Genomic DNA, 27,309 nt, shown 5'->3' on the forward strand with positions numbered 1-27,309 from the left:
TGCAGAGTTTGTTATTTCACTGAATTCCAGAGTGTAGAACTGTAGTTTCAAACTAAACTGCAATTTAATGACCAAAGAGATCTTTTACCTTTTTAAGCAAGTGTTGATATTTAAAGTGAGTCATTATGGCTTTTGTTAGTCTTGTATCAAGGTCCATCAAAATGGATGTCAAATGCTAATGACTCATTTATCAATCAGATAAACATTTTACACTAATGAACAAGTGATGAACAAGCTGTTTTATTACATTGCAAACAAATGGGAGTTATTTTAGTTCAGCCAAATGGTTTGGTTTAGACTAATGGCACCTCTGCAGTCCCAGCTCTGTGTAGAGGCAAGCATGTCTTCATAATGGAGTCCTGATCAGCCACTGTTCCAGCAGTCCCCACTCCTCTGCGTCTGTCCATGAATGCAAAATGGGGACGAGTCCATTGGATGCTCAAGCCTGAGGATCAACAGGAAAGCATGGCAGCCAGTGGAGGGGAAGCCTTGAAAGTGAATGGGGGAGTGGGTGTGGCAGTGGGTGGAGATGTCGCTGCTTCCTCACGAGTAGAACTTGCTATTGTTGATTTTCTTCTCTTTCATCCTGAAGGGGCAGAGGCCAGACATCTCATCACTTGCCAAATAACCCGACTGCCACTCAAAAGTGTACTGAAGGTTTTTAGAAGCAAACTACAACTGCTTATAAATAACCATTTAGTATTAAATACGTTTTATAACTTTAGCAGATGTGTCTAAAAGACATTCTTCAGCTGACGGCAAAATTGCCTATTTGTGTTTACACAAGTTATACATATTTTCTATTTCACACAGGCTCCATTAAATTACTTATTTACTGGTCATACAAACTCTTCAAGCAAAGAAACAAACCTTAACTCTACATTGAATACTTTGTGTGGAACACTTGTAAACTGAAAAACTGCACCTTGTTAAAGTGCTCTGAGATGCTTAAGTTTCAATAACAGTCTAAAAAAAATAGGTTCACAAAGGCTCACACCTAGACTCTTAGTATTTATTTAAGATAAGCCCACAGTACCATTGAAGCAAAATTTTCAGTTAAATTTAAAGTGTGTGCTATTATGCACAAAGATCAGATTTTCATGCTGCATTAGTTTAGCATTCTGTAAAACATATATGCAAATATATTATTTTCTAATGTTGCTGTATAATCCCTCCCTCCACCCCCAAGATGTTGAGATGGTAAAAACTGCAGTGTAAGTATGCGAGGTTTCCAAATAAACAGGACATTTCTAAGAGAAGTCCTTCTCAAGCTCTTTACTACCAAATGATCACTTCTGTAAGGAAAGATGTAATGTATGGACTTTATTATTAGAGTGTCCTGGAGCACTCACTTCTGTCTGCATGTGTCATTAATCTTCTGGAGTTGCTTTTCATTGTAGCTGAACTCTTGCAGGAGGTCATCACGGCGAGAGGGTGGCCCCACACGCTGTAGACCGGAGTGGGTGTCGTACAGGAAGAGCTCGTCGTTTAGCTCTGCCTGCCTCTTTCGCAACTGGCTGGAGGACGAGTACAATTCCTCTTCTGCTTCCTGATAAGAAATCATTCATATACAACATGAACATATATTAAACATGAGATTTTTGTCTGAAAGACATTTTATATGCCTGCTTTTTGTTTACCACTGATAAATAACTATGACTGTATTGGGTCAATTTTTTCATAATGTAACTCGTATTTGGACTAATTATGCTAACACCAGCTAGGTTTTACTGATAAAGTGGCTCCAGCTACACCAAAATTTAAATGTAAAGAATTACATTTTTTTTTTTTTAAATAAGATGGTTACTGTTCGCTATTCTATTATTTATGTAGCTAATTTGGGTGATACCAAGCATGAAAAGACCTATGACATGAAAAGGCAGGCTGAACCTACAAAAGATTACAGATTTCTTACCTCAACCTGTTGTATGTCAACATACACTAAAAGAGACGCAAGCTCTAGGTTCTCGCTGTATCCATTCTTTAGTGGAACTGAGCGATACCCTGATAGAAAATGACACAGTTTAGCCTATTCACGACCTCAAAATGCTCTGCCATTGCATTATCTGTAAAGCAGGGCCCTAAGCATCATACCTGAGCGAACACCCTTTACAGGGTATGTAGCCTGAGCAAGGAAGTTGGGGTCAGAGAACATATCTTCCTCGAAGACCACAAAGCGCAGGAAGCTGAGCTCTGGTTCATATACTGTGAACATGACGATCTCGGCATCCTGCCGGTGGGGACCAAGCCACACAGGGTTCAGTCCGTTATCATCTGTGGGGACACCAGTGGTCAGCAACTTACCACACAGCTGCAGGCTTGAGTGCAAATAAACCACACACAGCAAAAATAGCTTCCTCCAACTTTTAGTTCAAAGCCTATTTTATATGACTGAAGTTCACTTGTGCCCCTCCTGTCCCTTACGACAAACTGTGGTCTTAAACTTGGAGCAGTCATCAGTCTGACCACACAATTCGATCTCCACAAAAGGGCTGGCTATACTGCGTCCTGTCTTGGGCAGATGCCTGGCACCTAGTACCTACACGAAACAAACACATCAAATGATTTATAACAGAACAGACCCTCAATTTACAGGATAAATTCAGCTAATGAATAGTAACATCATGTAGATTTGTAATCAGCATTTGTCAAATGAATAACAGTGATCATACAGCTAAATTAAAGGTAATGATATGCACTGTAACTATTTATAGTAAACAGAAATGCTTCAAGTACATGTGGCCTTGCATCCATAAGCCACACATTAAACTTCCAGCAATGGAGTAAAGTAGACTGAATTATTATCTATAAAACAAAGAGTATGGCACAGGTGTCCTGGAAAGAGTTTAAAAATGGAAAATTTATTTTTTAATGATTTTGTGAGAATTGATAACAGTGCACTGCCTTACTCTAACAGAAAGGGTGAATTTCACTGTCTTCATCTCCTGTTGAGGGTCATAGGTATCAAGGCGCATGATCTCGGGTTGTAGCACATAGCCTGTGCCTCCATTCAGACTGAACAGGGCACTGTTCAGCTGAGTAAATTTATCTGAGGAGCAAAGAGAATTCTAAAAACAGCAGATGATTTTGATTTTGATTTGGAAGTCTAGCACTGCAGGTTCAAAGGCCTCACCAGAAAAGGGCTATTATATTATCATTCTGAATTGTCCCTAAAAATTTAAATTATACTAAAATGCAAATGCACTTAAGAAATACATACAATGCATACAAAGTTTAATAGGAATATTGATTTGGTTTGGGTTGGAGGAACGTTGCAGTAACAACTTTCAGACATGAACCAAATAAAGCCAAAAGAAAAATGCAAAATAAAAACAATGCATTTTCCATCTCACCCACCGGGGGTTTGGAAGTTGAGCGACACCATGTGGCAGCCACATATCCACAGCGGATAAGGGTCGTAGTTAGAGGAGTCCACCCGCTGCCCTTTGGGGTAGATGCGGCTGAGTGCCTTGCGGTTATACCTCAGGAACTCGATGGACTTGCTCTTGCTGGGAACCTTATTCTCCACAAAGGAGCGTACCTCTTTGTAGCCGTAATTGTCTAACAGGAGACACGTCAGCACCAATTCAGCCAAAGTGATAATTTGGAACACATTAATGTACTTTATTTAGTTGTCATTTTCCTCTGCCATCACTGGTAAAACTCTAACCATCTGAAACCCAGACAAACGTCCAGAAAATTAGTGAAAAATGATAAGATCTTACCAAAGCGGTCCTTGTCTTTGCTGCGAGGCTGACAGTAGACCACCAGGTCAGACATGTCTTTGGCCACCTCATCCCTGCTCTCCACCTCCTTCTGTTTCTTTTGCTGTTTGGGGAGGATGAAGGTTGGAGATTTATGACCTAATAGCTGCTCTGATGTGTCTAATCTCTGGAGTGTGAGGATAAGTGTTGGGCAACCATGGTCTAAATCTAAATCAACAAGGATGGGAACTCCCTCCTTATGCATATACTGATACTCCACCAGCTTGTAGTTCTGACATCATTATTACCTGATACTCCCGGGTCTCCTCTCTCTGGGTGATGTCCCAAGCCACCTGGTACCATTCATACAACTCCTCTGTGGTCTCCGTAGACAAGTCGAAGGGCATTATGTTTTCCTTGCTATCCTTATTCTGCAGAGTCACCACTACAGACTTGCCATGTTTAGCTGAACGCACTGAGAATTACAAAGGAAAGCAGATTTGATTGGTAAGACATACACATACACACACACCAGTGCAGCAAAAGTCTTGCAAACTTCTTGTTAAATCCTTCTTTTAGCCTTTAAAACACAAATCATTTAAAATAGTCTTATATGTATTCCATTGTCCTGAGATATCATTTTGAATTTTTAATATTGGCATAGAAATGTTAGAGAAACTCTTACCAACATTGCACTTTGATATATCCACCACACCTTTACATAAGTCACCCAGTGGATTATCTTCATCAGTCTGAAACATAACCATATTTATGTGTAAACATGAATTCAAGTTATTTTGTATAAGTTATTCAACAAGTAATGAAACCTTTTCCCACTGATATGCGACTTGAAGTGAAAGGTGACCCATCCTCATCCTGGAACTCACCAAGTCTCTGGGCTCTGCCACAGCATTGTGAGCAACCTCCTCCACATAGTTAGCAGGGAAATAGAGCTGCACCTTCCCCCCATAATCTCCTTTCCACCTGTAGGATGATCAGGAGATACACAGACTGAGAGCTTCAAGCTTAAACATCCATTGGCCATTTCTAGAATTAATGGGGTGTGCAGAACTGGCTTATACCTGCTACCCAGAGTCATCAAAGCTAATGTACAGGCTACTTGTACAGTGGTGACCATTAATTTACATGCAGTATCTTTCATTAGCAGTATGGTTTGGATTGTCTCACCATCCATTGATCTCTTTGGTAACATTGTGGATGAGCGCGCCCTTGCAGAAGTTGAGCTCATCTGGCCGCATGGCCCGGTACTCATAGAGCGCTTTCACTGTGCTCTGAGGCTGCAGGGAATAACATGAACGCAGTGTTACCAGCCTGGGACTGATTGGAGCCAATTCAATAATCCCAACTAAGTCAACTGAAGTCATCTCACTGAATCCCAGCTACATGTTTTTGAATCAGTTTTGCATGGCAGGAGTGGAAAAGGCAAGGCGCAAAAAAGCAACATAGATGAAGAAGAGAATATTTTTTATTTATTTCATATATTGTGGTCTAACCTTAATACAGTCAGGCATGACATTGCTGTATTATACACTGTGCATCTCCTTCCTTCAGTAAAGATTAATTTCCTATCTGAGTGACTGAGATAGCAAACAACTCAGTTTCCTTCTTAAGCTAATGCAAATAATGCAGATGGTTCCCACCGTGCTGCGGAAAGTATGTGTGTGTGTGTGTGTGTGTGTGTGTGTGTGTGTGTGTGTTTGTGAACATGCATACCAGAGATGGCTCAATTTCATTTGCCTCCACATACTGCTTGCTGTCATAAAGTGAAGCAAAGTGGGACTCCTGCAAAGAAAAGACCAAGAAACAAAAACTGCAGATTACAACCAATAGGTACGCACTGGTGCTCAAATGCTCCTAGTGTCCTGGGAACGCCTCACCCTGCTCAGACGCCCAAGACTGTTTCTGCACTAGCACTAACCGTGCAGAAGCGCTCCACCAGCTCCGGTGTCACGGGGTAGCGGAGCTTGATCTTGCGGTAGAGAGGTTTCTTGCGGTAATAGTTGACCAGCTCCACCAGGCTCTCGAACTCGCTTGTGGTGCCCAGCACATACATGGCACCATCTTTGTGGATGCGGCAGTGCTTGACCATGCTTTCGCCTCTGCAAGGCCAGAGAGACGCAAATAACACACATCGAACTGTGAACCCTGACTCATGCGCAAGATTCATCAAGGTGTCCTTCCTCCATTCACACCCAGGTGCCAGAGATGAAATGGTACAAAAATGCAATATCACAAATGTAGTGACCCAAATTATCACAGTTATCAGTATTATCGCAATATTGTCACAATTTTCTGAAAATGTTCAAAAAGTACTGCTGTTATTATTATAATTATTATCATCCTCATCATCATTATCTCTCACAGACACAGTCACATTTGAGAATGCAATGAAATAAACTGATCCAAACAGTGTTTTGTTTTGTTTTTTCAAGAAAATGCTAATATAAACATACATGGAATTCATTCTTAGTGGGCATTCAGCTATCTCTGAGGACTGACAATGTGTAGTTTTTTTTTCTTACAAAAGTAGGTAACATTGAAAGCAATTATTAAGTTAATTTTCCGCCATTGTGAAGTCTTACAACCCCACTTCTTATTCCTTAGGAGGCTGAAAAATCTCCATAGCGCTGTCACGCCTTCCGCAATGTTTTCATGGGCACAGTCTGGAAAGCTGTTGCTAACACTGGTTGACAGTGAACAGCATTTAACATTCTCAAAGTGCGGTAAACAACCACAGTTTTAATGGCAATTAAAATTCAAAACAGTAATACTAACCATGACAAATTTTAGCGTATTTTACTGTGAAAGCAGCAACCATTTTTTGTCAGAAATATTTATGCCTATATAATCACTTCTGTTACATATACAGTACTGTGCAAAAGTTTTAGGCTACCAAAAATGATAAGATACCTGGGCAGTAAAGGCTAATTAGCTGGTATTTATCACAAAAATATATAAAAATATAAAAATGAATACAATCAAAAGTATCAATTTTGTTTTTTCCAAAAAATATCTCTCTCTTATGACATAGCTTGAAGAAAACAAACTCATTAAGACCAACTAACAGCTGATACAACAAACAACCAACAGTATGGCTCAAACTGTGTAGATTGATCAAATAACAAAAAGAAACAGCTTCAACATTCAGAAGAATTCACCATTGATCCACTTTTTTATGTGTACATATAAATCTGCTGCCCTGATAAATACTTTAAACATAATTTTCATAGGTGTACAAAGCCTTTCGCAGAATACTGGACATGCATATCTGTCATTTGACAAACCACATCATAGGCAAAACTTCATTGCCTTCAGGTCTTCCCTACTGAGCAGGGAAACAGAGCAGGTGAGTGTATGAGAATGAAGGGAGGGGGAAGGGGCGTGGCAAACAGTGCAGGTGAGTGTATGAGAATGAAGGGAGGGGGAAGGGGCGTGGCAAACAGAGCAGGTGAGTGTATGAGAATGAAGGGAGGGGGAAGGGGCGTGGCAAACAGAGCAGGTGAGTGTATGAGAATGAAGGGAGGGGGAAGGGGCGTGGCAAACAGTGCAGGTGAGTGTATGAGAATGAAGGGAGGGGGAAGGGGCGTGGCAAACAGTGCAGGTGAGTGTATGAGAATGAAGGGAGGGGGAAGGGCGTGGCAAACAGTGCAGGTGAGTGTATGAGAATGAAGGGAGGGGGAAGGGGCGTGGCAAACAGTGCAGGTGAGTGTATGAGAATGAAGGGAGGGGGAAGGGGCGTGGCAAACAGTGCAGGTGAGTGTATGAGAATGAAGGGAGGGGGAAGGGCGTGGCAAACAGTGCAGGTGAGTGTATGAGAATGAAGGGAGGGGGAAGGGGCGTGGCAAACAGTGCAGGTGAGTGTATGAGAATGAAGGGAGGGGGAAGGGGCGTGGCAAACAGTGCAGGTGAGTGTATGAGAATGAAGGGAGGGGGAAGGGGCGTGGCAAACAGTGCAGGTGAGTGTATGAGAATGAAGGGGGGGGAAGGGGCGTGGCAAACAGTGCAGGTGAGTGTATGAGAATGAAGGGAGAGGGAAGGGGTGTGGCAAACAGTGCAGGTGAGTGTATGAGAATGAAGGGAGAGGGAAAGGGTGTGGCAAACAGTGCAGGTGAGTGTATGAGAATGAAGGGAGGGGGAAGGGGCGTGGCAAACAGTGCAGGTGAGTGTATGAGAATGAAGGGAGGGGGAAGGGGCGTGGCAAACAGTGCAGGTGAGTGTATGAGAATGAAGGGAGGGGGAAGGGGCGTGGCAAACAGTGCAGGTGAGTGTATGAGAATGAAGGGAGGGGGAAGGGGCGTGGCAAACAGTGCAGGTGAGTGTATGAGAATGAAGGGAGAGGGAAGGGGTGTGGCAAACAGTGCAGGTGAGTGTATGAGAATGAAGGGAGGGGGAAGGGGCGTGGCAAACAGTGCAGGTGAGTGTATGAGAATGAAGGGAGGGGGAAGGGGCGTGGCAAACAGTGCAGGTGAGTGTATGAGAATGAAGGGAGAGGGAAGGGGTGTGGCAAACAGTGCAGGTGAGTGTATGAGAATGAAGGGAGGGGGAAGGGGCGTGGCAAACAGTGCAGGTGAGTGTATGAGAATGAAGGGAGGGGGAAGGGCGTGGTAGCACCTGAATGTGATGGCGTATGAGTCTGACTCTTCCCTCTGTCTGATGAGGAAGGCTCCATCCCGTGGGATCCTCAGCAAATATTCTTCTGCCTCACCTCGACTCAGGTTACTATAAAACCATCTGCATAGGACAAAACCACAGCTCTACAAAACCCTGATTTAACAATCAACACATCAGAAAGCAATAATTAAACAGGCGTTACAAGCAATTGCAGTGAAACCTGAAGAGCAAAGTCTTGTTTCATATTAAAGTGGATAGCTGTAAACAACACTGGCAGATGTGAATTTTAGAATGCAGAATGTAGATATTTTGACTCAAAGGGCTGATATCTTTGCCCTTCCTAGCACTTTCATTTTTGATACTGTACAACTGTGAAAAGGCCAAGAGATCTAAAACAGAGAATTCAAGCATGACACTGTACAAATCTAGTTTTACAGCCCACTGTTCAGACTGTGCTAATGTTTCCTTGTTGCCCTATAGAGCCTTTTCTGTGCATACCCACAACTGTTCACGTACAGCTCATGCTGGTGCTGGTTCGGCCTGGGCACAAAGTCGGAGAGGCGCAGGTTGAAGTCATGGCACCGCAGCGGGTTCTCTCTGTAGTGCTGGATCAGGGCGTACACGCTAGGGAAATGCAGGTTTTCCGTCAGGAAGAACACAGTGTGGCCCCCCTCCGAGGCTGAGCGAATGCGGCAGTGCTGAACTCTCCCACCACGCCTGTGTCTCACACACACACACACGCACACAATTATTAACACTTGTGTTAATGGAAAATTACAAAATAGCTTATCTAAATTTTTACATTTTGGATTTCTTTAGAAGCCAATTGGATGCGATTAGAAGGAAGTTGTAAATTGATAGAAAAAAATTTGATCAAGTAACTGATTAACTTGTCTCTTGCTATCACTTTTGAGTGCAAAATACTGTTTTCCATGTTAGGAAAAGAGACATGAATGTGTCAGCCATACCAGAAGGACAGAGTGCAGTCAGTGAGGAAGGTGTCGCTCTCTCGCACCAGAAAGGTCCCATCCCTGCCCACTGACTCACTGCAGAACTCCTGCAGCAGCTTTTCAGCCGTCTGCCTGCCCTCAGACATCCGCCCATGGAACCAGGACTCACCCTGGTGCAGGTCCATAGAGACTGAGACCTGAGCAGGGGAGGACAACCATCAGCAGCTCATGAGGATAAGCTTGGCTATATAACACAGGGGGTTACATTTATTATTTTAAAATGAGCGAGGTGAGAGAATGGGAACCACTGTGGTCTTACCTTCCCAAATTCATATTCTAGCTCATTCTCCTCGGCATAGTACAGCTTGTTGCCTGAGATCACGCAGTAGTGCTTATACCATGTCTAAACACATATGCATGCATCAGAAACCTTAAACAATACAAATGTGCACCTAATGACCTATTCCTACAGAGCCCATTTCAATTCTGCAAAAGATAATTCAATGGGGAGTAGGGGTTGTGTGAAGCAGAAATTGGGGCACCTGATCTATGGGGTCCCAGATGAAAAGCTCTCCCTGCTTATCACCTTGGCGCAGGTCTTTTCGGCCTAGGCACTCACCAATATTTAGTTTTTTATGCTATGAGGAAGGAGGAGCAGACAGGCATGTATTTGCCATGTTCAAACAAGCAGCTTACACACTTCCAATGGCAAGAAGCCCTGTTCAGTTTGGACCAACACAATGGACATGTAGGTTCTGTGCACACATGGCTACATAGTGATAAAAAACAAAGACTTAAAATTACACAAATATTTTCATTACATAAAGGATGATCACTGAGCAATTTCACTCAACTAGAACAATCACTTTACAGAGACGCTCAGGCTTGCTACAACAGAAGTAAAGATGAGGGATTGCACTCTAAAGGTTAATATCTTCCAATTTGTAGTATGTAGTATCTTTGCACCTTGAGGATGATCTTGCCCTTCAGCTGATTGGGGGAAGGCAGCTGGTCAGCTTCCAGTTCCACAGGGTCAGTGAGCAGCTTGTCCTGGAATACATCTCTGAAGATCTGGGCCATCATCTTCTGCAGCCGGAGGTCACAGTGCTCCTCAATGGACAGTACCAGTGGGTACCTATCCACAGTAGCCAATTAGTCACAGTAGGTACCTAACCACAGTTAACACTCACTAAGCACCTACACAGCCCTGCAGTTCACCATGGCACCATGGCTCACTGGTAGAATGGAAGTTATTAACAGCAGATTCTGTAAAAGAAGGGCCCCAAAGCAATGTATCACTGTGTGAGATGGTGCTCATGGCAGAAAAACCCACTCAGATGCTACAAAGGCATGCTCATTGATGGCCTTCACCACGTCTCGAAATTTAATCTTGGTAGTTCTTGTCCAGCCATGATATATGATGGGCTCCTCTGGGCCGTTCCAGCAGTCCACTGTGTCACAGGCAAACAAACAAACAAAAAAAACAAATATGACAAAAACAAAGAAGAGCATGGTGAGTATGGTGGAGCAGGGTCCTGCACCCACAACCCTTCATGGGCCACTCTGCTGGTTTTGTACAGGGACTCAGTACAAGGGCAGTCTCGGTTCACTGACACTCGATGCAGCGGCAGCCCAGTCTCAGGCAGCGCACGTAGGCTTCCGTGGACGATTCACTGCGCAGCTGGTCGCCAGTCAGATAGCTGTGAGAAAGAGTGAGACAGAGAGGCATGGGGGGGGGGATGAAAATGCACATCATGCTCTGTCACAGGAAGTGCAGCGAAGGAAGGCAGCAAGTATGAGTGTCAGTGCGAGTGTGGGTGCAAGCTCAGGCCGTGGCGGCATACGGACGTGTTGTGCGATGAGTTGATCCAGTAGTGAGACAGAGGGTTGTTCATGTCTAAGCTAGACAGCACTGAAAATTTCTCATCCCAAATGGAGTTCTCTTTGGAGAAGAGAAAGTTGAGGAACTGTGAAGAATGAAAGAAAAATGAAACAAAATGTACTGATGTAAATGCATGTGATGGTATTATGTGGCACTGATCAACCTCAAAAAAAGAGACACAACAGAATGCCCTGTACCTCGCCAACCGTGAACTCAGGATCATTGGTCTTCCTCATGTTGTCGTCAATGAAGGTGGTCATCAGCTCTCGCACCTGATTCAAGTTGTTAGCCCAAGACTCCTGCAGGAGTGAGCCACAAATGAACATACAGAATAAAATGGATTATAAGCAGCATTACATTCAATTCATGTTGATAATATGTAAATGGCCAAATTTGTGCATAGATGAGTGGATGAATAGACAGAAAGGCATCAGCAAGAAGCCTCACTTTCTGTTGATAGAGTAGGAATCTTTGGAAATCATGTAGGAGAACAGCAGAAGAATCTGGCCTATCTGTGCTCCTACAGGAACAAACACACAACCTAAAATCTCAGGCAGCAAAATAACCAGAGACCAATGAATACCCAAATCTCCTTTATGCACTAACAGGGCCAGACAGTAATCAGACGACTCCTCTATTATGTTCAGACAGTAATCAGACAACTAGACTGTAATCAGACAAGTCAGGGAGAGAAACTGTACAAACAGCATTTATTTAACAGACACCGAGACACAAAGTTTTTCTCTAAGAAGCTTTTTCTTAGTTGTATCTCCCACAACCACGCATGCATACCCCTTGCACAAGGCATTCTGGGTATTGTAGTTCCTAACAGTACAGAAACAAATAAACAACATCTCACCCTAGGATGAAGGCACAGGACTCCTTTTTAAACTCATCAAGTATCTAAAATAAGACAACACTTTATGGATATCTGATGGGTAATGTATGAAAATAACAACATAATACTCAATACAGTAGACATTGTATTTAAATGAAGATAATAAAATAATGAAAAATATTAAAATATATATGTAACTGCACATTTCAATTTGAATGACCCACTCACCATCCTCTGATTATCAAATATCAAATCATTATAGAACTTGTGAAACTGCTCAAAGTCAAGAACGTCCTTCTTCCCCCCAGCAGCCTGTGAAATAGGAAGCACATCTGAAGCATACTGTGCAATCATCCAAATCTTTCAGGAAGCTCATGAAACAGAGCATGTTTGAGGTATATGCCAGCGTTACTTTTAAACCTGAGCATGCAGTTCGGTGTGTAATGGTTTACCGCAAATTTCTCCTTCAGGAATCGCCCTCCAGGCACTTTAAAGTTGATCAGAGTCAACAGTGACTTGACCTCTTTCAGAGTGATGCTGTGGAATGAGCACACAGACCAACTTTAATGGGTTGCTTTTTTTTTTTACACAGAATAAGAATGACAACTGCTTGCACAGACTGAATGTGGATGACAGGAGCATGGTGGAAGAAAGTCAGACCTGTTCTTCTTGGTCTGATCAACAGAGTACATCTGCTTCCGTAGCCAACTATGCAGGACAAGGAAAAAAATCAAGAGCACATACATGACATAGGATGGAACACGCAGGGACAGCATATGTGTGTGTGTGTGTGTGTGTGTGTGTGTGTGTGTGTGTGTGTGTGTGTGTGTGTGTGTGTGTGTGTGTGTGTGTGTGTGTGTGTGTGTGTGTGTGTGTGTGTGTGTGTGTGTGTGCGCGCACAAACCTCTCTATAATCTCTGGTGTATAGGCCTGCATTGTCTCTTGTCTGAGCAGCTCCAGTCCTGTTAGCCATTTCTCTGCCTCTTCTACTGAGTCAGCTATGAAACAGCACATTCAATCACATCCAGAGTCAGCCCAGCTTTACCTCATCACACTCAACATTTGGTTCATTAATAATAACAAATTAGAAGAGATGTTTTCATTTAGATATTAACAAATATTGACAAATTAGAAGAGGTTTTCATTTAGATAGGCTGTTTAAGCATCAGTATCTTGAATTTATTATCCTACATTTTATTAAAGAAAGGTAACATTGATATAACCAGGTAATTCTTAGAGCCCTGTTTCCAAACCTCAACAATGCACCACACTTGGAGTATGAAAGCAGATGCTCACCTCCCAGGCTCAGTGTGTTCAAAACAAACTGGGAGCCATAGAAGATTGTGAAACACATGCTGTCTTGATGCTTGTCTTTGTTGTCCTTAAATCTCTCAAAGTCTTTGAAATTCCTTCCTGGGCGTACCTCCCGAATCTCAAACAGGTCCACTACAAAACAAGATTAGAGGTTTTCTGATTTACATGGGGACATTACACCCATACACAAACATGTACATGCACACACAGAACAAAACAGACATACATGGCTTACAACTCAGATCATAAGTATATGCAGCATCAAAGACATGGTCACAAGTTGGTTTTACACAAAGCAAACAAACAAAAACAAGCCAAAAAACAGGAATACATTCACTAGCCATTTTATTAGAAAGACCTTCCTTGTAGGTAGGCTAGACTACATGACTGTACAGTTTGTGTTGCCATATAGGTTATGTTAGACCTTCTTCAAGTTCTGACCACTGAACTGTTGGCTGGATATTCTTGGGTGGCAGCTGAATCAACGACACATGTAAAAAACCCAAGCAACACTGCTGCACCTGAAATACCTGATATACAACCCACTTTCATGCCACTACAAACACTTATTTTTGTACTCTGAGAAAAGCCCACAAGTTGAAATGCATCTGCATGTTCTGATTTTCTAGCCATGCAAAAGCCCACATTTTTTGCAATTTTCTACATTTTCTACATTTATGCATTTTGTACATTTTCTACAGTCATTCAATGCTTTGAAAAGCATTTTAGGAGACAGAGCCTTTGATATTTTCTTTTGTTTTTGAAGTGTTGGATCAAAAGAATCCCAGTTTCTAATGAGTACCTTTTAATTCACTTTGCTAACCACTGCATTGCTCCATTCTGGGCATCCATGCTACTCCCATGTCAGTGTTAATGCCACCAATCAGTACCCGGTCAGCAGTGGTGCTTTGGTAAGAAACCTACCAGTGACAAACAGGATAGACTAGCTGACAAAATGTGTTTGCATACAGACAGACTACAGCCTGTAATTTCATATTTATAAGATTCAACTACAAAACAGACCTAAAAAAAATATGAGTGTAAGTACAAGGCAGGTGTGAAGGTAAGTGTTGGTGTAGTGGCTGGTGAGAGTATTCTCTAATATCCCTGGTTATACTATGTGTATAAAACCATACTTGGGACCAGACATGAAATAGCTATTGCAGGTTAAAGAAGAGGCAGAAGTTGAGATGTGTAAGGTAAAAACAGAAAATGAAAAATAGTATAGAGATGAAACTAGATATGTAAGAGAAAAAGTGAGAGAGAGTGTGAGAGAGGAAAATAGGCACATTATTTAAGACAAGCAAAGGTATAATGACACCAACGCTACACTATCCGGTTTCAGTTGCATTCATTCTAAACTATGGCCAGTGTCTCAACACATAATATGCAGTCTCAAAAAGGAACCTATAATAAGCACATAACATCCTACTGTGTTTCACTTTTACCACTAACTTAACCCTTTTTAAATTACTCTGAATTTAATCAGGGTGTAAATCTATACAATAATAATAATAGTAATGATTGAAACATCATCTGTCATCTGAGTCAACTTCTCAGCTAATTATTGTTCACTTCAGGTGTGATGGAGCAGAGTGATTTTTTTTAAATTTTGTAGTTTTGTTGTCCTCCTTGACTAGGAGTGAAATATGGAAATTTCTTTACCCTTGTCCACAACAAGGTTTAAACTGGTTTTCTTTACTCTAGTTCACACCAAGGTTAAATCAGATATTCTTTACCCCAGTTCACAACAAGGTTAAATCAGATATTCTTTACCCCAGTTCATAACAAGGTTAAATCAGATATTCTTTACCCTAATTCACACCAAGGTTAAATCTGGTTTACTTTAACCTAGTCCACACTAATCTTAAATCAAGAGTTGAGTCCGGTTGTCATCAAATCCAGCACAGGTTACTCACATACTCCATCTGTTTTCTCAGCAGTGCGTGTCCAGGCCACCTGCCTGGTCTCCATAATGACCTGAACAGTGAGCCTCTCCATCTTCTGCCTGTACACAGTCATTACGATTCCCATTTCCAAGTCTCGTTTTATGAGACTCTTCTTGTACTCTGTGAGTTCTCTGTGACGGGCCGCCATGTCTGTTTCTGGCCACGCACTGCACCCCCCCCCACACACACACACATACACACACACAGACCACACAGATTCACAGGTTGTCCCTTGGCAACATAAAGATTGATAACAAAGAAAAATGCTTTGCTTGAAATTATGTTGGAAGTAAAGAAGGATATATATAAACTACTCAAAATGAGATATTAAAGAATAACACAACTCATCATGTTGCTGGCAACTGTGATAATAAAAACCAATGTATCAAGATATCTTACCACACAGTTACTTATAATTTCTACAGAAATATATCATCAACATTACATATCCATAAGAGATATATTTACCTAATGTTTAACCATGGCATGAAAAAACTACAGATGCTGGTATTTGCAATGCAAATGGATAAGAACTGCTAATCATGGAGGGACTGACCCAGAGAGTAGGAAGATTAGAGTCCTTCAGTTTTAGTAAAGCATTAACACAGTGAACTCAATGTTATGCCTGTAGAAAACCACTCTGCAGGGGAAGGAGGGAGGGAGAGAGAGAGATCATATAAATTTGTCCTTTTACATGACATTCAAAATTCAAACTATTCAAAAGAACCTGTCTATCTGAAATGTACTCGCGAAATCCATACACAAACAGCGTTTCGTCTTGCATTACTGTTACTCTGTATTTACCTCAGCCTCGAAACCATATCGTACCACACATTACAGAGAAAAATCATGAAACTAACGGTTTCTCTGTTAAATGTTTTGCATGGTTAAATAAATACCCATAATCTTACTCCACTCTCCTAACATATGAAAAAGCTCCGACATGTCCAATATGTACAGGCTGCCCAGCATGCAGCCGACAATAAATTATCCTTCCCCTTTTGCAAAAGTCTAAACACACTTCAATTGAAACTTACCCAAATCAGGATATATTCTCACATCGAAAATACACTCCTTCTGAACAAATGAATTCATATTTTTAACTTAATGAAAAGAGGCAAAATATTGCAAAAAAAATACATGATCAACTTAGTTTCAAAGTGGTCAGTTCCTCTATTCTCTAAACACAAGGAAGTAAAGTGAACAGTGTAAGAATAGCCTTAATAAACTACACGGAAGTGAAGATATTATCAATGCAAAGTCCTAAAGGACAAAAAAGGCGGTATGCAAGTCTTAGAGTTTAATCCTCAGCACCTATTTAAAGTCCCTCATAAAACGTGCCTTAAGAGTAAAAGCAGAAATTGGATTTAACGAAGCGCATCATTTACCCGGCTTCCTATACTCGATCTGAAGTTCTTATAGAAGGGATGTGAAAATGAAAGCTCTAATTGTCCCAGTGTTTCACAGTATATTCAATAAAGAAATCGGGTCGTCCGAAAATGAGGATCCTAGAAGGCTAGCCAGAATATCCCCCACATTTCATTAGAAAATAACGAGAAAGGTGTAATCTTGCAATAGGAAACCACGCTGAAAGTGAAGCGTCACAATGTAAATTTCTTGTCAGTATGTAACTCGCGATTTACATCTCTAACGTCACTCTCTCCATGATTTGAATGAAGGGTCAGCCAAAAGAGAGTACTGACTAGTGAGGACAAGTGAAATATGAACCAAAAAGTAATGCGGTCCTATTACGTTCAGATGTTGGTGGCGACATTTAAAAAAAAAAAAAGACATGCAGGCTGCAATAAACAATCAATCATGCATATGTATGTGGACTACTGCTGAAAAGTTAATATTCTAAGTAGTTAATTAATATCTATACAGACACCACAGAGTTGCGTTTATCAATTTATTTACCTTTAATCAATACAGCACCTCATAAGACAGAAAACAGAACACAGTTCTGCTTTAGGCTTACTCACAGAGAGAAATGTTTTTCTTAACACATTAATCATTAGTCAATAACTTCTCCATGGTTTACACTTTGACTAAAGTCTTCTGCAGTCATTCACACAGTAGGAAACCAGCTCAAGTCTTTTGTAAAGTAGTATGACATCACCAATGACTATGTATTCGGTTGTAAAACTTGGTTCAACAGCTATACAATTTCAGACAAATGTGTTCATAACACCAGGGTACTCAAATGATTTAATGATTCAACTGTGCAAAAAAGAAGCCCCAAAACAAACAAAAAGATCCAGCGTCTTCAAATCACCAACCTGCTGATCTAAAAGCAGTACTACTGATCAGTTTACGTTTTCCTGTATTGAACAGTTCCATCTTTTGTGTTGTTTCTTCATCTACTCAATCCTGATCTTCAGGTTCTCTGAGGCCTTGGCTATGCATACTTTTCCCAGCCATCTCCAGTAGGATCTGAGCCTCAGGATCTACATCCAGAATACTCTTCTTATTCTCATCCTGTAAACCCCAACCAAAACACACACGTTAGAGTGAATACAGACTAGATAAATAGACTTCAGTAATCCCACATCCTCACAGAGATATACAGGTTTTGCTGGGAAGTCAATAGGAACATCAAATACTACTACAAATAAAGTGGGAGAAAAAGAGTTAAAGGCATGACAAAAATTAAGATTATGCGCTGCGTCTGGAGAAGGGAAAAGCAAGCTGGCTTGGAAAGATGATTAAAGGGGCATTAAGTGCTCAAGTGACACACAACGGTAAGGAATAAATCAAAGTAACAGTATGTGTGGTATTGTAGGCAGGTCACTGACCTGTTCCTGTTCCTTGGGGGGCAGGCCAATTCCCCAAACCTCTACTGTGTCCAGTGTGAAAACCTCATCCCCCGAGAGCTGAGGGCTACCATATGTGGTGCAGCGTGGTTGAGCTCGGCTGTGACCACGGCCAAAATCACAGTCCAGCCACAGACCAAAGTAGCCATGCTGACCACCCATACCCTGAGACAAGTCAGTGAGGGATGACATTGTTGAGACAAGACAAAATCCCTAGAGTTTTGCTTAGCACCACCAATGAGCCCTAGTACATAAATATATTAGAGAACTGGAGAATAGACATAAATGAACTCTCACCAGACCATTGGGCATAGTCTGTTGACCCTGATTTAGGTACATGTAGTGTTGGTTATATCCTGTGCATGTGAACACTTGTATATATGGGTACACCGAGAACAGAAAGCACCTGGAATCACCTGGCCAAAAAAGATAAGCAAAAGGTCTGGCAGACCTACGCAGCAAAGAGATATCATGAACAAACCCACATAGCGAATATGCTTGTAATCTCTTCCTTTGACTCACCCTGAAACTGAGGTTTGATCTCCCAGCTGTGAGAAGCAAAGCCTCCAAATATGTGTCCCTTGGTGTCCTTCACCAGTAAGACAGAGGGGCCCTGGCTTTTGCAATTGCCAACCAGACGGGTAAAACTCTCCCCGTGTAAACTTGTGGAGAACAACAATCTCCAAGGTGCACAGTCTCCTGTAGGCAGCTGAGGGGTCAGGAACATAAGTAGGGGTAGATCAAGCAGACAGTGCAAGTTGGCCCAGGGAGCATCTCGACACAGGGGCAGTAGAGTGGGTAGTGGACATGAGGTCATCCCAACCTCCAGACCCTCACCAATCAGGAGCTCCAAGAATGCAGCTACACCTGAGACTCGTAAGAGCCATTGCTCTAGACAAGCAGCATCACATACATTTTTATCTGCAGAGTGCAAACAGGAGAATCAGTCAGATACCCAGACATACTGTGAAATATAAATATGATTCAGAAGATACATAAGTGTTAGCTCTATCTGCAAATTGTTAAAATAAATTTTAAATGCATCATTCTGATGCAAAATGTAGGTCTGCAAAACAGTAAAAATTATTTGAATCTAGATTTCAACTAGTAGACAGCATAGATTCTTTAATCAGGTGTTTCGTCAAAATGGTCACTGGAAACACTGTGGCCACAGACCCAAGTTTGATTACTAACCCAAGGGTTTTAACTCTGAGCTCAGCTGCTCTGCCAACAGTTTCACTCCTTGGGCACTGTCACCCATGTGATCTGGTCTCCAACCTCGAAGGCGCCCCCTGTGTGTCAATGTCTGAACTACAGCTGAAATCAAGTCTTCTAAGAACTGTAGGAAAAGTGTCACTTTTTAGTCAGCATTATGTTTTTGGCATAGCAAAAGAGATCTCTACTATTAATTAACATCAGATCCTAAATATGATTTCTCTAGCCAGTTTTACTTGTTTGAAAAATGTCAAAATTATCATTTTCTCCAAGTTTAAATGTAGCCTAATTTTATTTTCCCTGTATTTTGCAATGGAACACCCCACCCCCAACCCTTCCATGCATTCAAGAGAACACCAAGCTCCTGACGTCTCCATAAGCAAGGCAAGTACTAGTCTGAACTTCTGGCTGACGTTTATAGCTGCTGCGTAATGAGCATTAGTTTGAAGTTCTTCGCTTGGTGATTCTGTCCTAATTAAACCTAATCAGCTCAACTTAATAGCCCACTGGAGCCTTCAGACAGCCGAGATTTTATCTGATGAGTCAGATGTGATCCAATCAGTGTCACTAGGACGATCTTTTGAAACAATAGAAGATAATTACCGCTCTAATTTGATCAGTAGTAGCAGTCATCTTTGTCCCATGTGACATCGCTATAACAAGTGGTGCCCGCTCCTCTGCTGTCCCTCGAAGAGTATCTGCCAGGAAAATGACTAGCTGTTCTCGACACACCCCACCACCAGATGGCAGTGGCACCCCAGGGTCAATGCAACGAATTCCCTCAAAGACTCTTAAAATCATTGATTCGGGAGCAATTTTATCCATAGTTACCTATAAAGCATCACATCGTTAGTTAGCATTAATCCTTTACATTTCGATAAATAATTTTTCTGTTTCTTTTAACTGTTAACGAATTACCAGTCATATTGCATGTAGGGTATTTTGCCATGATATCGTGCAAGGTCTACATATGTAATGTAATTCATTTAAACCTTGAGGGTGTCTATGAGCAAAACCTTCCCTCCGAATGCCTTTCCAGAAGTTCCAGAGGAGCTGGCATCTTGAAGTTTGTCAAAGACCTTCTCTATAACAGGTCGCTCATCTGGGCGAAAGCGGTCTAGACGTTTCTGTGCTACAACACTGTCTGCGTTTCCCATCGTTCATGAGGGAAACGCAAGAAATATGCACAACTAAACTATATTTCGCTAAATAGAAAGCTAGCTAGCTAGTTGGCAAACACAGCATATAACCAGCAGTAGTACGACTTTTGCAGATTATATGACTGGAAGTCAAATTAACAGTAGAGAAATTAAGATGTATCGTATGATGAAAAGCAGTGGAAAATGTCATATATTATAGCAAACTAAGATTATGTTGGAACAGTAACCAAGCTAAACTTATCCTGTGATGTAAACATAGCCACTTCCGGATTAGTACACCACGTTGTTCTCGTAAAACCAATAAGAATAGGGGCAATCGACATCGCATTTTGATTGACAAGTCAATGTCCAATAGCCCACGTAATTACATTGATAATTATGATTGTCCGCACAAGTACTCAGATGTTATCTTCAGTTTCGGATATTAAATAAATGATAAATATGTCAAGTAGTACCTTTAATAGTATACTGTTTGGTTTTAGGAGATATAAAAATATAAAATTTTCGGGAGGTTGGAAATTTAGATACGTGGTAACAGCTGTATGCTAAAGAACTTTTTTTATTCCCTGTTTATATTCCTGTAGGTTACGTTTCTGTATTTTATGTGCATCCTTTTCTATATGTGAAATATAAGTGGATTTGTCTGGTTTCAGTTCTAATCACAGAACGGTTTTACCCGATTAAAGAAAGTATTACAAAAATACCTAGGTGGTGTATATGACATTAAAAAGCTAAATGTATAAGTGGAAATACTGAAAGGTAGCGTCCCTACAGCAAGATTTATTGTCTTTCTTTGGCCATATATTTATGAGGATACAAATATTTAAATAAATTGTATATTGGCTAGCATTTATTCGCCTCCAAAGGCTCCTCCCCCTTGTAGTTCTGCTGCTCCACCATAAGGGAGCAGATTTGTGCAAGCAGTGCGACGGGTGTGCTGTCCTCATTATTAGCGTTCATTGCGGTGCTTTTCCTCGAAACGACAGACGGTGAAAAAAAAATGCCTTTTAAGGGCATGAAATATGGTGTCGAGCTGGGCGTGATAAAGAGTTACAAAGCAGTACAATAACTGCAGCAGACTTGAGCCTTCTAAGGTCCAATAAAACACAGCTTTTAACGATATATACAAATACAGTTCAATATACAGTTTAATAAAATTTTTAAAAATGCAACATTAACTACAGATATTCTATAAACTCTATGCCTACTCTATACATTTTATTTTTAAAATATATCTTAAAAATACCGTGTTATAAATAGTCCAGCTAGCATGGCGTAATGAGATTAGAACTTCTACAATTTACTGAAGCACTTTTGACATTTTATATGGGATGTAAAACATCCTCTTAGTATGTAATCTTGATTTGGCCTGAGATTTGCCATGAAGGGAGGATTCCCTATTTGCCTGTAATATGACTGCAGACAAGTGAGACCTGATCTGGTCCACATACCTGCTGTAGAACAGCTGACACTGCACTAACAACATTCTGTTCCAGCCTATACAAAAGGTCCCTCCCAACATCTATTATGTTTGGTCTAGAAACTTTCTAGTAATTAGAATTAATATGCAATGTTTGTTTTCTTTCTTTCTTTCTTTCTTTCTTTCTTTCTTTCTTTCTTTCTTTCTTTCTTTCTTTCTTTCTTTCTTTCTTTCTTTTTAAAAAAAGAGGACCCAAGAAGAGTCTGGCCATCAGTCTGGCATGTCAGGTGAAGTCTCTCAGTGCTTCATGCCTGGTAAAACCACATCACCTGTGCAGTACAGTACTAGCATTGTTGCATGCAAATAATGTACAGGAGGTTGAGCCTCTGTTTCACTTTCATTGTTCCTCCTTGCAACTGTTCCTCCTCGCAAATGGTCATCTAGAGTATGCCTGAACATGACTGTGCTAATGGAACAGATATCCAATAAGGAGCAGAGCAGAACTTTCAGTGAAACTGAAACAAATGATATGCGTCATACCCACACAAGCTTTGTGTTTTACTAACAATGCAGGGAAGAGAAAGTACTGTATTTGCTGCCTGACAGAAATGACTGACTACACAGACAGTACGCATGATTGGCCAACATCAAAAGACTTAACTAAATAGTGTATTATTTATCATAATGTAATAGTCACACCTTGCATACTACAATCACTTTGTATCTGTTCCCATAAACCCATATATGCACGTACACTTAAATGTACTTAAATATCCTCATTGTAACCCTTTAAACATTTCATTAGCCTGTTCTACATTTCCTATATTTAAATATTATTCATGCTTTAACAATGCTGCACTACGCATTGATTTAAAACAAACTAACATACTGAGAATGTTATCTGCTAAGCCATTGTAAGTTAGTGCTAGGCAGTAAAATGGCTCGGTGACATTTTCTACACTGACTCCAGGTGACATGCAAGTACAGACAGAATGAAACACAGGATTTCAGCTCCGCACATGAATGAGAGCACAAACATTGTTGTCTTGATGCGTATCTGTGACAGAGGCCCCCCAGTCACTGCTCTCACCGGCACCAGTGTGCAAGCCGAGACATGAGACTTATTTTTCTTCACTTCTTCTTTCTTCCCTCGCCTGCCCCCTTCTCTCCACAGCCCTATATGGTAAAAGGCATTTAGCAATATGAACGTACAGGAAACAGTGAAGCACCCACGCTCACGCAATCGTGTGAGACATAAAATGCAAATGCAAACACAGCTACAGGTGCTGTGAATATACATACATGAATATACATTCATGCACATACGTGTATGTTAATATTTATATTTAAACACAAACACAAACACTGTGTGCTGATTTGCATTTATTATGGGACAAACAGTGTTGACCAGACACCAGATATCTTTTCACTGAAGACTGTCCACTGCAAGTTCAAAGTGGGAGATAACATCTCTCATGTTAACAACATATAACTTTTAGGACCTCTCTTGTCTCACATCAGCTCCCATTTTCTGTCTATCTGGTTTAAACAGTCTTGTGTCCCTTATCGCAGACACAGTATAATATGCTATATTTTTTACAAACCCTATCTGCTTGCGAAACGTATTGCATTGTTTGTCTGAGTGTTAGTCAAAAATAATACAAACATCTCTAAGAGTGCTCCTAATATGTACCGCAATGTGACTATGGCATGACTAGTGTCTCATTCAGGATCTCACTTTCAGGTAGAGTCTTAACTTGGAAAAGCCATTTGTATTGCAAATCTCTATGATGTAATGTGATGTCTGTCTTAGCACACCTCATACTGATGTAGCACAGAAGCGTCAAAGCACTCGGGTCTCTGAATGAAACACTGAACCAATACAAATAGCTGCACTATGCCAAGGTTAACAAAATGAAAAGTCACAGTTTGTCACTTGCACTACCAACAGTGTCTTCAGCCAAACCCTGGAACCTATTTTTTACACATTCTTATCAGTACTCTGTAAATACAGTCCTCGGTTAATGAGTATACAACTGTGTTCTTACATGTGCTGCCTAAGGCCCCTTAGTGACAATACTGTGACTCACAAATTAAACCCTAAAAATCAAAAAACATTCTGACCTCACTCAATGTAAGGTGATGTATGATGTTATTACATTATTTAAAGTGGTATTACATATCTCTAATCAAATCCCACAAATGCCTGCAGGACCCTAAAACCTGACCTTTGTCTACTAGATTTGCCTGTGACCTTTCATTGTGTTGCATATCTCATATCTTATTAGTGCACAAGCATGGCCATAATCAATAAATGAATGGCATTTTCAACAAGCCAACTGATCCATACACACAAGTTACATCTTAATTTAATGAGCAATGTGCAGTGCAATAAAACTGTTTGTGTGTATGTGTGTTGATGGAGGACTGTGTGAATGGGGACTTAAACAGTATACAGAAAAACATATTTCCTGTGTATATAGGCTAGACTGTTTTATTCCAATGTAAATTTCTCCTGGCCTCTCATCACCTTATTGTGATCACTGACTGCATATCTACAAGGCATTCATGAGACCAAAGGAGGCCACACTTTGGCAAGTTCCCTAAAACTGGTCATCGTTTCTGCAACTCCAACACAATGTATTACCTAAACGAGGTTTATGATCAACGTCTTAACCAGGAAGGGCTGAAAATGCCACAAGCATCTGGGGGCCAGGGAGCAGGCTTGAAGAGAGTGCTATAAGTAGACTGCATGTCTGGCTGCTGTGCTTCGTTTCAGTACTACTTATTAGTTAGCACATTTGTTATTCAAACATTTGTTTGTGCAGTGTGCTTCCTTATTGTGAAGTTTTATGCCCAGCTGAGCTGAACTATGCCACCAATAAGCATACTTTAAGTTAAACCTTGCGCCACATGAATCAGCATTAGAGACAAGAGAAAAAAACTATTACTGAAGCTCATAGACTAAATCATATTTGTTGTCATTCAGGTGTTAAAGGTTAAATAAATACAGAGCAGGTGTGATTAACAATATTCAGTAGGACAATGAGGATGGGCTACTTCTGCTTGGTTAGTTTCTCTTACAGGAATGCAGTCAGCCTTGTCTGGAAATGTCTGCAGTCCCTCTTTGAGGATGAGTCCCTAGCAGCAGCAGGTTGGTGACAGTGAGGTGGTATGCTACAGCGAGTCTCATTAGCCTCTCACAAAGGCAGTGCTGTGCCATAGCACTGGGAATTGACCCATTCACACTGGAATTTTCCCCCCTTTCACTGGGCCTAAAAAGTCCCCTGCCCCCAGCACTATCCCCACCCAAGCAGCCTCTCCACTCCCCCATGGTTCACTGTGAAGCCTCAGCACAACCAAAACAGACTCCAGCTCTCCCTTTGCCATGGGCTGCCCCTTTAGCCCATTGTGCAGAACTCTTTAGTAGCCCTGAGCATCCTGAGCCTGCACAGACACGCTTCGAGCATCCTGTTGCTCACCAAGGCGAAAGACATGTAAATGCATGTGTTTGGATGCATGCAAATTCCCCGTGCATGCCAAGGGTTAAGAATTGCAAAGCTGCACAAGTAACAATAACAAATGCACAGCAGCCAAGCTCTGTGTGGGATGGTCAGTTCAGCTAGAAAAGACAAGAGGACTGAGCTCATTCCAATCATTCCCCACCAAATACATCTCAATATGAATGCTAATTTAAATAAATTACACATAAAATGTACACATTAGATTCAAATAACCTGTTAGTATCTACTCAGTATGTGTGCAATGATGCAATTAGTGAGCTAACAGACAAGCTCACAAATATATTGTCACTACCTAATGCACAAATACACACACACACACACACACAACACAAAAGACTACAGCAATGTGAGTGGGGTGTAAAATATTTGTGATCTGGGAGGCCTCTGGAATGCAGGAAGGATCTGAGCAGAACAGCTAGCAGGGACTTCCTTGTGAATCTTTGTGAAAAAGACACTAAGCAAGATTTTGCAATGAATTCACACACACACACACACACGGATTTAAGGAAGGAGGGAATCAAACAGCAAACAAGCAAAGCTCTTGGTAGAAACAGTGGAGCTGTCTGGACATGTAACCTAGTATCACTGCAACCAAACAGGGAAATTAGAAGTAGTCTGCCTTGTCTGTGTGTGAAGCAGAGTTAGTCCACAGCTTACAACACTGAGACAAGACGTATCAAGCCCCAAAAGTCACTAATCTAATCTACAGTTCTAACAAGCACTCAGCAACATCTGTCCCACCCTTAATCACAGCTCCATCCCAGCTTATTCAAACACACACAAAACACATGCTCATTATGTTGGTCAAAATATAGAAAGAAATGTTCTTTGGGTTGGTTATCAAATGTTTAGAAAGAAGACATGTTCCACAGCTCACTAGATGTAAATGGTAAAATGTACAGTTGGTCAACAGCCTTTTTAAAGTGTCCTAGTGCAATATGGGTCCACTATTGCCTGTTGTGTTTTCCCCTGAACAGAACTCAAACATTTAACATTGTATGTTGGTGTCATAAAAGCAGTCTGTGTCACTCCCCCTGTACCTGATTCTATCTCCCTTTAGCCTAGTGATTGCAACACACCAGTCACTCCCACCAATCCAACAATCTACCTCTCCTGATTATTAATTCCACCTGTCTCCAGTTAAGTCATGTGTCCTAGTACCTTTGCAAAGTATTGCCGTGATTATCATTAGTATTCGCTCTGCTTGCCTTCCTGATTTAAGACCTGCTTTGCCTCCTGGATTACATTTGTGCTCTGCCAACTCTGTATGTTTGCATGCTTTCTATATTCTGCTCTCCATTTTTTGACTAGTTTCTGCTAATTGACCACATCCATGGATATTCCCATCTATAATAAAACTGCAATGTCACTTTAAATCTGTGAGCATCTGAACTCCATCTATTGCATCACAGAATGCTTCACCAACATGCAGATGGTGGATTTCCATACTTGGAATTCTGTAGTGGCTAGCCAAGGGAGACAACTTAGACAGCATCAACAGTGGTTTGAGGAATTTAAACAATCAGTGTTAAATCTCACCTAACAGCAAAATGAATAAGAGAAACAGCTGAGCGTTGTTGCAGTACTGGCGACGTGTACACCAGAAGCGGCTCCCAGCTCACTGAATCCTTCCTCAATGACTATCCGAGCAGTCACTGTCTTCCTGGAGAACAAACCCGATAAATATCACGAAGATCCTAATTGACTGGAAGGGATTCTTTCTACATTGTTTCTTGTATTTTGCTAAGTCGCCACCAAGTTCAGATCAAGCACTTCTCACATATTTAATTTCTCATTTGGCAGGTAAAGCAGCATTATATTGGGCCACTGATGTAAATCCTTTGAGTGAACTGTAACTTTGTATTGCCCTGATCCTATCCATATGCCAGCATTAACAGATTCTGTCAC

At 41.2% G+C, this 27,309-nt stretch overlaps 2 protein-coding genes across 7 annotated transcripts; both read right to left on the reverse strand.

Annotated features, from left to right (window-relative positions):
- Positions 1–224: 224 nt before the first annotated feature.
- plcg2 (phospholipase C, gamma 2) lies at positions 225–16,827 on the reverse strand. Of its 6 annotated transcripts, none has more exons than XM_081715492.1 (35): positions 16,658–16,827; positions 16,307–16,346; positions 15,738–15,909; positions 15,240–15,436; positions 13,303–13,452; positions 12,911–13,004; positions 12,667–12,714; positions 12,459–12,543; positions 12,235–12,318; positions 12,028–12,071; positions 11,616–11,688; positions 11,366–11,467; positions 11,135–11,253; positions 10,901–10,986; positions 10,620–10,737; positions 10,253–10,421; positions 9,829–9,924; positions 9,606–9,689; positions 9,305–9,483; positions 8,835–9,053; positions 8,337–8,456; positions 5,644–5,824; positions 5,439–5,507; positions 4,893–5,002; positions 4,592–4,688; positions 4,390–4,456; positions 4,013–4,179; positions 3,726–3,828; positions 3,358–3,561; positions 2,910–3,049; positions 2,425–2,539; positions 2,095–2,274; positions 1,916–2,004; positions 1,353–1,549; positions 225–586 (listed from the first exon to the last, which is right to left on the reverse strand). In XM_081715492.1, exons 3-35 carry the CDS (start codon positions 15,755–15,757, stop codon positions 544–546), a joined length of 3,849 nt encoding a protein of 1,282 aa, XP_081571618.1. In that variant the 5' UTR covers positions 15,758–15,909; positions 16,307–16,346; positions 16,658–16,827; the 3' UTR covers positions 225–543. The 6 variants fall into 6 exon arrangements, with proteins under 6 accessions (XP_081571618.1, XP_081571622.1, XP_081571621.1 ...); XM_081715496.1 differs by lacking the exon at positions 16,658–16,827 and adding an exon at positions 14,123–14,240 and having other exon boundaries at positions 16,307–16,647; XM_081715495.1 differs by lacking the exon at positions 16,307–16,346 and having other exon boundaries at positions 15,826–15,909.
- A 337-nt stretch (positions 16,828–17,164) lies between these two features.
- meak7 (MTOR associated protein, eak-7 homolog) lies at positions 17,165–20,718 on the reverse strand. Its single transcript, XM_027009659.3, has 7 exons — positions 20,290–20,718; positions 19,901–20,128; positions 19,277–19,421; positions 18,605–19,003; positions 18,380–18,498; positions 18,065–18,247; positions 17,165–17,747 (listed from the first exon to the last, which is right to left on the reverse strand). Exons 1-7 carry the CDS (start codon positions 20,452–20,454, stop codon positions 17,634–17,636), a joined length of 1,353 nt encoding a protein of 450 aa, XP_026865460.2. The 5' UTR covers positions 20,455–20,718; the 3' UTR covers positions 17,165–17,633.
- Positions 20,719–27,309: the final 6,591 nt, after the last annotated feature.

The sequence above is a fragment of the Electrophorus electricus genome, chromosome 6 (assembly GCF_041902795.1).
Source record: "Electrophorus electricus isolate QZ-2024a chromosome 6, ASM4190279v1, whole genome shotgun sequence".
NCBI classification, from domain to species: Eukaryota; Metazoa; Chordata; class Actinopteri; order Gymnotiformes; family Gymnotidae; genus Electrophorus; species Electrophorus electricus.